This window comes from Protopterus annectens, chromosome 3.part1 (assembly GCF_019279795.1).
Source record: "Protopterus annectens isolate FY-2018-M chromosome 3.part1, PAN1.0, whole genome shotgun sequence".
Taxonomy (NCBI): domain Eukaryota; kingdom Metazoa; phylum Chordata; order Ceratodontiformes; family Protopteridae; genus Protopterus; species Protopterus annectens.
In genome coordinates, this window is record NC_056732.1 from 1,404,199,383 (window position 1) to 1,404,213,369 (window position 13,987).

At 42.8% G+C, this 13,987-nt stretch overlaps 1 protein-coding gene across 1 annotated transcript in view; it reads left to right on the forward strand.

The window, feature by feature from the left end:
• IQANK1 (IQ motif and ankyrin repeat containing 1) overlaps nt 1-13,987 on the forward strand; it is a 2,532,034-nt gene that overhangs the window by 883,868 nt on the left and 1,634,179 nt on the right. The window contains exon 5 of the mRNA XM_044067472.1: nt 8,267-8,458. Within this exon, the coding sequence (XP_043923407.1) occupies nt 8,267-8,458 (192 nt within the window). The remainder of the gene's footprint in view (nt 1-8,266; nt 8,459-13,987) is intronic.

A 13,987-nucleotide genomic window follows, 5' to 3' on the forward strand; every position in this document is an offset into this window, starting at 1 on the left:
CTCCAGAACTAGAACCGGATTTGCCAGAACCGCTCTCCAAAGTTACTGGACTCTAGTAAGGCTCCTCTTGCCCCACCCATTCTGCATAAAAGTTTTGGGAATCATCCCAATTGTCAGCATTACTGCAACAGTGATCTAATGAAGAACATAACACAGTTGTGCAGAAACTTAATAGTAGATATTTGACTGGATCACTGTTGCAGTATATGCACTCTTCCTTCCATCCCACTTTTCTTTTTGGTTGAGGTGGAACACCCTATTTGCCAACCATTTCCCCTCTATCCATTGTATTTCCCAAGTTTATTGTCTTTGTACTTAGCATAAGTATCTGCCTGAGGCAAGAAAGCTCTGAGGATGTTGGCACCCATACATCCTTTATGCACTAGCAAGTATCCTTTATGCCTAGGTGTAAGGTCAGCCATATGCCACATGAGGAAGGAGTGCCTAAGCTTTGGCATACTGGTCAGACATATGGTATTCTTGTCAGGATTCACCACATTTGTCAGCATTACTCCAACAGTGATCTATCTGAATATCTACAGTTATGGTAAGTTACTACACAAAGGTACTTTCTTCTGTATGGCACAGAAACCTGGGCAGCGAAGGCACAGCAGCTGAGGAGGCTTGAAGTGATGGAGATAAAGTGCCTGTGATGGGTAGTAAGATGTACAATGTGGACCAGATGAAGACGTGCGCTAGCCGTTTTATAGCATTTACTGTTTGTTACCGTATCTTTTTCTCCTTTCTCTGTAAAAAAAGAAAAAAAACAAAAAAATATCCTTGTTTTCCCGCTTTTCTGAACTAGAATAGTCCAGTCTTCAGATTTTGCTGATCTCTGGGCTTTGTCTTAGTTCCTGTGCTATCCATACCCTTATTTGGATAAGAGGAAGCTTCTTTGTTCACCAGTGGGAGTGGGGAGCACTGAGCAACCTATTTGTCCCTAGAGGATTGGTTCCAGCCCAGCAACTTGTAGTTTATTGGCCATTTTGGGTCAATTCCTGGCTCTTTTCAACCCCCTGCTATAAAGCCCACTTTGCGCGCTTTTTTCACTTGTAAAAGACTCAGCACAGCTCCCCATGGTGTCCTGCAGAGTTCTACAAGCAGCAGAGAGTGAAAGAGTGACTTTCCTGGATTTATAAGTATTTTTTCTGGCTTTTGCTTAAATTACTGCATCTCGACTGCATTTCGCTTAAAAAACAGCTCTGCATATTGTTTTTACTGTACTTGTGTTGAATTTATACTGTTAGCACTTTAAAAAGTTATTTTTGTTTAATTTAATTGTTAGGCTAACACACTCAAGTGCGCTAGCCGTTTTATAGCATTTACTGTTTGTTACTGTATCTTTTTCTCCTTTCTCTGTAAAAAAGAAAAAAAAAAAAATCCTTGTTTTCCCGCTTTTCTGAACTAGAATAGTCCAGTCTTCAAATTTTGCTGATCTCTGGGCTTTGTCTTAGTTCCTGTGCTATCCATACCCTTATTTGGATAAGAGGAAGCTTTTTTGTTCACCAGTGGGAGTGGGGAGCACTGAGCAACCTATTTGTCCCTAGAGGATTGGTTCCAGCCCAGCAACTTGTAGTTTATTGGCCATTTTGGGTCAATTCCTGGCTCTTTTCAACCCCCTGCTATAAAGCCCGCTTTGCGCATTTTAGCGCGAATTAGCGCAAAGTTGCTCATAGAAGCAGCATAGGGCAGCGCCGGTTAATCAAGTTTAAACTATTTCTGGCTCTGTAAAGTATGCTCTTCAATTTTTCCCTTAGAACTGTTCTACTTGCAATCTAAACAGCCTATACTCTATCTGAAAAGCTCAGCACTTGCTCCTAAAGCATTTTTTATACAGGTAAAGCACTCTTAAACAAAAGAAAGTGCTTCATTCACCTAAATCCCCTTGAGTACCCATTTCCCTATAGGTCCTTTCTGACTCAGTTACACAGCAATCTTTTTCACTATTTCTAGCATGTCGAAGGGTCAGTTGCTGGCATCCTCTCCTGTTCAGCTGGTGAATCCGGGAATCTTGAGGCAATGTTAAAATTGCCTCATGTACACAGACAACCCTCTCCTCCTCCCAACAAATACAAATATATGCGAGAGATGCAACTATATATCCAAACTGGAGGCTGAGCTCTCTCAATTCAGTACTGGCAAGACCAGTCAGGAGGAGAAGGTAACCACGCACACCACAAACCCAGTCTCACATAGAATTATCACAACTGCAAACCAAACACATAAGCACACAAAAACATACTCGGAGGCGCTGATTAAAAATCTACCAAAACAACAGAGGCCTCCAAAGCAGACACCCAAGCAACCACCACCTCAAGACATAGCACATGCAACACATAGTTCACAAAGTCAGTGTGCTAAACAGTCACAGCCCTTAAAGCCAAACAACATGCCAGACACACTTGTAATAGGTGACTCCATAGTCAGACACACTGACGTCCCGCTCACCAGACTGAACAAGGAAAAGGTCACAGTAAGCTGCCTGTCGGGAGCTAGAATCCGCCACATAACACAAGCACTCAGGTCACTCCACAGCAAGTACAAATATGACTCAGTCATTGTACATGCCGGTGTGAACGACCTGAGACGTACCTCCCTGGACTACATGAAAAGAGACATAGAGGAGCTCTCTGATTATGCAGCCCAGGCCGGTATGACCCTGACCCTGAGCAGCATCTTACCCTCACCAAGAATGATGCCACAGTACAAAGACAAAATGATCAGTTTTAACAATTGGCTTAATTACTGGTGTCATTCTAAGGGGATCCAATGTCTGTCTGCTTGGGATGACATGCTTGACAAGCCACGCTGCTTCGCAAGGGATGGCTTGCACCTGTCACCCCTGGGCTTCCGGGTATTGGCCAAGGCTCTTGCTACCCCCATAGTGCCTTTTTTAGGCAAGGCTCAAATGACAAACCTACCTCCCTAGAAAACACAAGTGGAAAAAAACTAAGGGTAATGCTGCTCAATGCCAGAAGTCTAAACCTCAAGATGCATGCCCTCGAAGCCCTCCTCAGTATGGAGAACATCGATGTCTGTGCAGTGACTGAAACCTGGTTCAAGGCTCCTGAAAGCACCCCAGCACTATCAGGTTTTACCTCCTATCATGCTTTCCGGCCCCAAAACTTGGACCAAACCACAAAAGGAGGGGGAGTATCCATATTCATCAAAGATAACCACACCTCCAGGTTAGTGGCAACGCACGAAGCATCGGAGACCATCCAGGTGCAACTAACCATAGGCAAAACTGCCTTACAGTTTGTAGCATGCTACAGACCACCCTCTCAAACTCAGGAACCCCACACAGCCTTCCTGAAGACACTGGAGAGTATGAATGTCTCTCTAAATACCATCATATTGGGAGACTTCAACTACCCAAACATAGACTGGGAACATTACTCAAGCCCCAACACCCTAGCCCAAAGGTTCCTAGAATTCATAAACTCAAATGCAATGGAACAACTAGTCACCATTCCCACAAGAGGAGACAATATACTAGACCTGATCATCACAAACATGGGGACAAAATGCTCCACACCGGAAGTATATCCCTCTTTGGTAAGATCAGACCATAAATTAATCTCACTGGAAATCCACATCCGCCCCCACCCCTGCACAAAAGACCACAGTGAAGAACTTCTCAAAAGCCAACTTCACACTTCTTAAGACTGAAGTGGTATCCTTCAAGGCCCCTGGGCCAGTGGAAACCACAACCCACACTGCTGAATAATTTGCAAATGCCTTCTATGGGCACCTTCAAGAATGCATGGATCATGCAATCCCAAATAAAACCAAGACCCATTCCCCCAAAGGCAGGCGCCGGTCTGGTGGACCCCAGCCATAAACAAACTTTACAACAGGAGGAGGAAGCTACTACATGACAGAGCAAAATCCCTAAAAGGGAAGGCATCTCTGATCAGTACTAGCAAAAAACTACGATCACTCATAAAATCATCCAAGGCCAACTTTAAGAGAAAAATCGCAAAAGACACAAAAGACAATCACAAGGCCTTCTTTAGCTATGTTAGAAACCTGGGTGGAAACTCCCAGATATGCTCAGAGTTAGTCCAAAATGACACAAAATACACTGAACCCACTGACATTGCCAACATTCTGGCAGACAGGTTCAGTGCAAATTTCTCCTCCCTCCCCCCTAAAAGGAGAAATAACTATCCCAGCAGAGTGTAGCCTCCCTAACATCTCAGATGCCCAGGTGAGAGCCGCCATCTCTAAAGCTAAAAACACAGCATCAATGGGACCGGACTGAGTCCCGGGCTGTGTGCTACATGAACTCCAAGAGGAACTAAACCCACACATAAGGCTGCTGTTTAATCTTAGCCTTACTACAGGATACGTACCCAAAGAGTGGCATACGGCAACAGTGGTCCCACTTCACAAAGGCGGTGCTTCTACGGACCCTGGAAATTACCGCCCCATAAGCTTGACGAGCCTGGTCTGCAAAGCTATGGAGAGGATCATTGTGGAGCTCATAAACAAAGACATTGGGGACCTACAGACATTGGATCCTACCCAGTTTGGCTTTGTCAAGGGCAGATCTTGCCTTTTGAACTTGGTCGACTTTTTTGAAACAGTCACTAAGGCCATTGATGAGGGTAAGGCAGTTCACACAGCCTACCTTGACCTTGCAAAAGCCTTCGACACAATACCCCACTCGGGCATCATAGACAAACTCACCAGCTTAAATGTAAACCCATATGTCACAAGATGGGTTGCAAACTGGCTCAAGGACAGAACCCACAGGGTCAGATTTGTTGAAGCTATGTCAGACTCTAAGCCAGTCACAAGCAGTGTCCCACAGGGCTCAGTCCTGGGACCCCTCTTGTTCTGCATTTATTTTTCCGAGGTACAGGCAAACATAGGAGGATTGTGGCTGAAAGAGTTCGCAGATGACTGCAAACTAGGCGCCATAATTGATACTCCAGCAGACACAAGCATCCTTCAGAGAGGCCTCATAGAAACGGATAATTGGTGCCAGAGCCATGGCCTTAAGCTGAATGCCAAAAAATGTATAGTCATACCCTTTGGGAAAAACAAGGTACCCACAAATTACCACATAGGTGGTAATCCATTAAGTACGGAAGAGGTAATCAGGGACCTAGGGACCCAGGTTGACAGTAACCTCTCATTTGACACTCACATTGCCAAAGTGGTTAGGAAGACCTTCTATATTGCCCACCTTATCATGAAGGGTTTCACATCTAGATCAAGAGAGGTCATTGTGCCCCTGTACTCTTCTCTTATCAGGCCAATGATTGAGTACAATGCCCCATTTGGGATGTATCTTACCCGACACCTGCAGCAGTTGGAAAGACCCCAAAAGTTCCTCACCAAGAGAATAAAGGGTCTTAAACACATGTCATATGCTGCCCGACTGAAAAAACCCCAGCTCTATTCAGTCGCATACCGCCTACTCAGAGGTGATCTGTGCCTGACGTACAAGGCCATGTCCAATCCGGAATTAATGGACATGCTCCACCTCAGAAAATCCAAATCCATCAGAGCCATGAGAGCAAGAGACTTAAACCTCAAAACAGAAATAAATAGGATGTGCTGGAGGGACAGATTCATAACCCAGAGGCTCCCTACACTCTGGAACAGAATCCCAATCCATGTTAGGCAGAGCCCCTCACTAACTCTATTCAAGAGAAATCTTGACGAGTGGATGGGAGATCGTAGGTTTACCCCGGGGGTCATCTCTGTGTCACTACTAGACAGAGGCACAGTAAACTAAACCCTAAAAGGGCGTAGTATTCTTATCCTAAGGGGTGGTGAAAGCCACACACACTTTGGCTAGGCTTATAAATGCTCTAGGGCAGATAGCCTAGTACGAACCTATGAACCTATGAACCTATGAACATGAGGACCTGAGCTGAAGCCAAAGCAGCTTCAATTGCAGAGGAGTTCAAGGAGAACATATTAGAGTAGCTAGGTCACATGTGCAGGAAAGAAGAAGATGATTTGGTAAAGCAGATATGAGAGAAACAGAAAGAAGACTAGGATTTACAGCCAAGATATTGGTGGGTTGTGTGAGAGAAGACATGGGAGAGCTGGGCACTACTGTTGAAGAAGTTAGTTGAATGGCTCTGAATTGAGACAGATAATGACAATTGATGTGACATCCAGATCTCATATACAAACAGGAAAGAGATGCTTGATGCTGCTGATGATTAATGTGTGTGTGTGTTTGGGGGGTATATTTTTTTATTTTATTCATGAGTTAATTAGGTGAGCCCACCATGCCTTTTTTACAGGTATGTTCCAACTTCCCGTGAGCACAGTCTGGTTAAATGGCATATTTAGCATAATGCAGTAAGCCAACAGAGGCAGTGGGGCTCAAATCTAGGACTAAAGGATGTAGCTCAAAGCAATTCATTGACTTAGCTTCAGTGATGTTCTATGAGACAATTCTAAAGTAATCATAATTATTCATAGACCAGGAATATAGTATAAATATTACTTGTAAGTGTTCATGGGCTTTTTGTAAGCTAAGAATACATGATAGTACAACTTGACATGAAAAGGACAAAGCCATGAAGCAGTGTGCACATAAATCACAGAAACGTATGTGGTATGGCATATAAATACAGTAGTGATCATTGTTTGTATACTAAGACAAAAGACATTTTATTGATATACATAGACAACAAAGTATAAAACAATGTGATTCTTAAGATTTGGAAAAATATCTGTTTTTACAGAACTTGTATAGCTTAATTGTGACTAATCAGATTAATTTTGTAGGACAGAAAAATCATATTGTACATATTCATATGTGTTTAGAGAAGCACACAATGGGTCTGTTCTTCTAAAAGAAAGTAGGCAAATTATTTAAAGAAGTTGGGTGGTACAGTGGTGTAGCAAGCAGTGCTGCTACCTCACAGCTAAGAGGATTCCTGGTTTGATTCTCAGCTGGGATACCTTCTGTGCAGTCTACACATCCTCAATGCATCTCTGTGGATTTTCTCACATTGTTTACTTTCCTCCCACTTACCAAAGACATGAGATAGGTGAACTTCCGTTCTCCAGATTGTCACCAGGTATGTATGTAGTGCATGCATACATGTGTGTGTGTGTGTGTGTGTTTTTAACACCTTAACATCCATTGACTGCTGGGATAGGCTCCAGCATCCTCACAGTCCTGTAAAGGTCAAAGAATATTACTGGGCGGTTGGATGGCTGGATAGAAATTGTGTCAAAGTTTTAAAAAGTAAACTACAAGTTGATGAAAAGTTTATTACAGCTCTGATAGAAATGGGAAGTTGATTACAAACATTTAGCACAAGAGCTGAAACTGTTTTTTTTAGAGCCAGATTGATATTGCTCTTGTGAATAGAGGAACATCTTGTGTGTAGAAGTAAAGGAGAAAGGCTGAGACAGTTTGCTTGGTTGGATCAGTAATCTAGAAAATATAAGTAATGTTATGAGAAAGACAACAGGGAATACGTATCCTTTCTTCCAAAGGAAATCAGCCTACTTTGTCTAATAATTTGGAAAAGTACTCATTTTTATTATCATTTGAAAGGAGACTATGCAGTCATTTCTCCGCAGCATGGATCTCACAAGCTATAACGAGATGGCCATCACCTGATCTCATGGGATCCGGACTGTCCTCACATTTGCTTTGAAAATAAATACTTTATCTTACAAATTAAAAAGAGAGTGAGAAAATGTAGAAAAAAACAAGAAAAGGAAGGAAAGGAAAGGAAATCCTGCCATTGGACAAATCTGTCATCTTAAAACATTTGAGTGTTTTTTTCTTTTGGAGGGGTTCTAAGGCTCTTGAAACAGTTCATAGATTCACCTCAGAACCCATTACTGAATTTGGGTCAAGGGACTGCTCACACTGACAAATGATTTCAAAAGTAATTCAACAGTATGCATAAGAAGTAAGTGTAAGAAATGAATAGTATTGGTTTAAGACCTAGACAGTAATACACTGAGGAAGAGAAGCCTAGCACAGTTTTAATAGCAAAGAATAAAGAAAAATTCAGGAATGTATGATCATACTGTATTCTCCTAGTATGTTTCCAGCTCAGTAAAACAATCTGAAACTGTTTCCTTATGCTGTTCCCTTATGTGTATGTTAACCTATCTGTAGTTTATAAATGCATAAAAAGGATATGGCATTAGGAAACTTAGATTTTGGTAGGTGTCTTTTGTTTGCGCTTAAAACTTTTTCTTCAGTGATTCAGCTGAAAACACTTGGAGTGATTTTGTGTTAATGATATGCATTGATTCTTTAAAGGTGTCTGATGCAGATACTAAAAACGGCATTGGATATGATGACAATGGAAAAAGGATACGGTTCTGCACCCAGATGAATATGATTGAATGCAGAGATGCCAATCAGAATACTCCATTGTCAGAGGCAGCTAGTGGAGGGCATCCTGAGGTCATAAAGCTGCTGATTGAGAAGGGGGCAGAGGTGAACAGCAAGGTAAAAGTGTTTTCAGAATTAAATACACATTTTATTTTTGTCATTTTACTAAAGAGTCTTCCATTTGCCTGTAAAACATGCACATGCAAAAAAGGCATATACTTGTAGAACTGTTGACTAACATCTGTTTTTCAGTCTATCTGGTTATGAAGTTAGCTTAAACCAAATATACCTGCCTCTTTCTACTGTCTTTTCAGCCCACGATTCTCTTTTACATCCACATATATAAGCCTGTATATTAGATAACCACTACCCTATGTTACAAGCCTCTTTTATCTTGCTATCTGATGTACCCTCTAGTAGTGTCCATCTAACAACACATTCTGCATGATGTAGATTCTTGAATTGTTTCCTGAATATACTACCCTAGCATCCTGAAAATATAAATTCTGTAGTGTGTAGTGTCTCTGGAATTATTTCCTGAATATGCCACTCTGGTACCTCAAAATTTCATCAAATCTAAACTAGATTCACAACCCTGCCAGTAACAAAATTAGCCCTTTAGTTCTGGAATGAATAAGTTCAAAATCTTCCTCTGTAATTATAGTTAAGTCCTTCCTGACTTTTGTGGTCTTTCCATGGTTCTCTTGCAGAAGTATAGTGTGAACGATTGGTCTCCAGACATGCACATTGTAACCCACTTGAGGGATATAGTAAAATGTTATGTAGCTCAGCACTCCAATGTAGGCTAATTTAACCAACTCTGTAAACTATCCTGAAAGCAAAGTATCGGCATTTATTTTCTGTGGTATGAGAGATCATTGTCTTCCCTTTATCAGGAGATGTTCCTTTGCACCCCCCTTATTAATCACTACTGATTCTAAAATGGCCACAGTTCAGAGGAATGGCCATCGCCATTTTGTAGAGTTTGGCTTGATAACCCATTCTTCAAAATGTCTGAGTTTAGAAGCTAGTGCTAGTCCCCCAGCTGAGACTTTACGAATGATCTGTACCATAATTATTCATAGGTTCATAGGAGGTTACTAAGCTAACGGCTGTACAGCCCTTACAAACCTAGTAATATTATCCCGAGTTGCCCCAGCTGTCAATGGTTAGGTGAGTGAAGTTCGCAGACATAAGGGTCTGTGGTAGTTTATATCAAATTCCTCTGTCCAGAAGGAATATGAGCCCATCACAGGAGTGAATTTGTAGTCAACCATCCATTGATCTAGGTTGCATTTGATGAGAGTCAGGGAGGGGCTCTATTTCATGTGAATTGGAAGCTTGTTCCTGAGAAGTGGCAGTCTCTGGGAGATTAATCTATTTCTCCTGCATGACCTGTTCTTGTCAGTGGTTAGGTTAAGATCCCTGGAATGAGTGACCCTCCTGCAGTTTGATTTACAAATGTGTAGCATTTCCGTCAAGCCCGGATCAGAGACTACCCTGTATGCCAGGCACAGGTCACCTGCATTCACTTTCAGATTTAATCTGGATGGCAAATGATTCACAGTCAGTTCCAGATTTGGTCTGGATGGAAAAACGTTATTGGCTGCCACTCTCAGATGAAACAGTGTCTCTCATTTTTCATCTGGTTCTGCTGGTTCACGCGGAATGATGTCAGTGTTGTTTCGGATATACTGGTCATGAGGGAGGGTCTTCTTGATGTGCGACACATAGAACCAGAAGGGGAGGCCTTCACAATGAATGGCAGTAGCAGTTGTGAGCAAAACCAAGTAGAGTCCCTTCCATCTGGGGCTGAGTGAGTCTCCACAGGAATGTACCTAAATGTAGACAAAAATCTCTGGGCTGCAATTCATGACTTTGTTGTTCTGTGAGTCATTGTTCTGCATACAGAATGGTTTTATAATACTTGTGCAAAACAAAACAAACAGATTTAAAATACAGGAAGATGGATTCATCAATGTTTTGCAATTCCAAATTCTTGGGTAGGGGTATATCAGGCATTCTCATGGATCTGCCCGTAAGAATTTCATGAGGGGGTAATCCTCTAAAGGTACTAACTGCACTTCTTATATTGAATAAAACTAAGGGCAACACCTCTGTTCATTTATGACCATTCTCCCCACAAGCTTTTGCTAATCGGATCTTAATGGTTTGATTAGCTCTTTCAACTATCCCTGAGGCTTGTGGTCTATAGGAAGAATGGAAATGCAATTCCACTTTCAGAGTTTTGAGAATCTGCTGTGTTACTTGACTAGTAAAGTGAGTGCCTTGATCTGATCATGTCCTATAAGGGACCCCAAATCTTGGTATCAATTCTGTTAACAATTTTTTAGCTATTGTCTTTGCATCATTTTTTACATAGGGATATGCCTCTACCCATCCAAAAAAAGTGTCAACAACAACCTATGTATATTTACATTTTTGTACTTGGGGAAGTTAGGTGAAGTCCCACTGTATGGAACAATATGGTCCTCAAGGCTTTTTCAGTGTTTGAAAAGGTGCAGTTACAGATTTAGATACATTATGCTGTAAGCAAACCTCATACATATTTACAAAACATTGAGTGACTTCTGAAAAATGAGAGGCATACCAATCGTTGGAAATCTATTTTATTAAAGAAAAATTTCCCAAATGAAAAGGTAAATGGTAGGCTTTGCTCACTTAAGTCAAGGAACTTTGTGGGGCTACTAGCCATCTGTCCGTGTGATGGCACAAAAGGTCCAGAGACTGGCTACAGCCATCGTTTACCCACCTTATTCTCTCAGAGTTCTCTGATTCTGAAAAAATAACTCCCGTAAAAAAATGTTGTCAGCTTAATTTATTTTCTGCAAAAATAAAGCCTGAACAGGATAAGACAATGCAGCCTATCTTGCCACCATATCTGCAAAAATATTTTCCTTAGTTATAAAAGGAATCATGATTTTTATGTGCAGCACACTTAACCACAAGTACTTTTTTAGCACTAATAAATTATTAGAAAAAACTGCAATTTTAATAACATTTCCTGCTGAAGTCAGATAACCTTGCCCTTTCTGAAGTGTCCCAAATCATGAAGTACTTTGTAAGTATAACATGAATCTGTGAAAATTGTTACCAATTGATCTTTGCCAGTTCTACAGGCTTGAGTAATAGCTACTTGAGCAGACATGTTACCATTTCATTGCCCAGTTAACAAGATTCTGTTTTGTGTATAAATGGAAAAAGTTGTTACGAGTTCACCATCATCTCTTCAAACACAAGAACTATCCATGAAAATAATTAAAAGTGGATTCTGTAATGAAACATCTTGTAGACCTAATTTAGGAGGAAACACAGTGTTAATAACAACTTCACAGTTGTAAGGTTCTCCTTGTCTGCTGCAGGAATTAAAGAATCAGGATTAAGTGGTGGACAGTGAACAATCTAAAAATAAGGGATATGAAGTTGTTGTCTTCATTTGGTCTTCAACCTATGGGTTTCCGGATCTGTCTCAGATACGAGCTCAAAGCTCCTCCCCTTACCCATAATAATCCTGTCTCCTTCCTCCCTTCAGATCTGGTTTGCCCCGCTTCATGTCCACATCGTGATCCATGCTTTCTACTTTAAAATTGTGAAAAGAGCTTGTTTTGGTAAAAATCTTCTATTTTCTGCTATTTCTCTGCTTTCTACCTCCTCTCGCGCTTTTCCTCGGTTTATAAAAATAAAATAAAATAAAAAAATATATATCTATATCTATATATATCTATATATATATATATATATATATATATATATATATATATATATATATATTTTTTTTTTTTTCCCTTCTCTCTTGCCTACTGTGTGACTGAGTGTGTGCTGGGCCTTAGGTTGGGACAATGTCTGAAGCTCCCAAACCTGGCTTCAGAAAATGTACAGAGTGTGGCCATAAGCTCTCCCCAGCCGATGGCCATACTGTGTGTGTAGTTTGTCTTGGGGCAGCCCATCTTCAGACCTCCTGTTCCATCTGTGATGGGTTTAATCCCTGGGCACTCATGGACAGGAGGAACAATCTTATTCTTAAGGGACTTCTTCCCTCTTTGTCCTCCGGTACTCAAGACCCTGACACCCCTGGCTTCTGCCCCTGCCTCCTCCCTGGCCTCTGGGACTCAAACTGCAGCTAAGAGGACCGGGGATGGAGACATATTTTCCAAGAGGGATAGGCCAAAGAAGCAATCCCCAGATTGCATGGCTTTGGCCAGCCAACCGGCTAAAGTTAGGTTGGCTCCGAGGCCAGAGTCTACCTGGCTCTGTTCCCCTTGGTTCTCTCCAGAGCCAGAGGAGCTCCGGACCTCGTCACTGGCTCAGGCTTCTCCTCACCACCCCTCCAGGCCGGTGTTGGTCACCTCTTCCTCCCATTCTACCCATAGCCTTAGCGAAGCAGAGATGGATAGGATGATGCAGAAGTTCATCCACACCCAGGTACGGATGGGAGTCTTGCCTGCCCCCCTCCCTCCGTAGCAGGGAGCATGCAGCCCTTTTTTACCTCTAATACTCCTTCTCAGATCCAACCTCCGGTTACGGAGCCTTTGGATCTGAGGACATTTGGCGTCAAGGGGCCGGCACCGATGGTACCTTGTACCTTGATGCCGGCCATGACCTTGAGCAAGTCGGATCCGACTAGCTCGGATCTGACAGGTTCTCGGAGCCGCAGCCTCTGTGTCGGATCTGAGAGGTTGGTGTTGGCTCCAAGTTTGTTGGAGCGGAGTCTTCCCCTTGGTATCTCGGCACCTGGAGGTTTGGCTCTGACTCCCCTGTCAGGTCAGAGGGTGATGGCTCCTCCTATTGTCCTTTCTCAGGATGTCTGTTCCCCTTCAGCTTTCGATGTGGTGGAGAGGGTTCTCTCGATTTCTTTGAGACCCTTGATTATCTTGTCTTCGGATTCCACCCTGGCTCCCTCTGTTTCTGGCACAGATCTGGTCATTCTGTCATCTCAGGGACAGCCTGCCACCTCTTTGCCTCAGGACGCTCCCTCTTGGGAACCGCAAGATGTTGGTGAGTCCTCCCCAGAGATCCCCACTGAGGAGGTCCCTCACAAACATATGTGCAAAAGGATGCACTTAGACTCCCCACCCGAGTCTCTCACCAAAAACACTGATTTGGAGGAAGGAGAAGGTTGCCCCCAGTCATGCTCCGAGGATGCCTCCTTTGAAGACATTATGAAACTCCTTCACCGGCACGGGGGGTGGTCTGCCCAAAAACCTACCTCAGACGAATCGGTGTTCCTGGAGGCATTTGGCGCAGGACCGTTTACTTCCTGGGTGCCCCCTCCCGCAGATCCCTTAGTGGATCTCATTACATCTCAGCAGTGGAAGGAACCAGACATGGTGGAGCCCATTCACAAACACACGCACAAGGTTTTGAGTTCCCTGTCAGACAGATCATACTGGCATAAGGGATTCCTGGTTGATACCATGATGGTGGCAGCTGCCACTAGGAAGGAGCTCACTCAGGAGAGCACTGTGGTCCACCCTCCTGACCAAAAGTCAAGGACAATGGACCATTTCAGGAAGCGGGTGTACACTTCAGCAGCCTTCTCTATACAGTTGCTGAATTACATGGCACATGCGATTCGGCTGCAGCGAGACCTGGTGAAGGAGATCATGAGTCAACCCCTGGTCCATA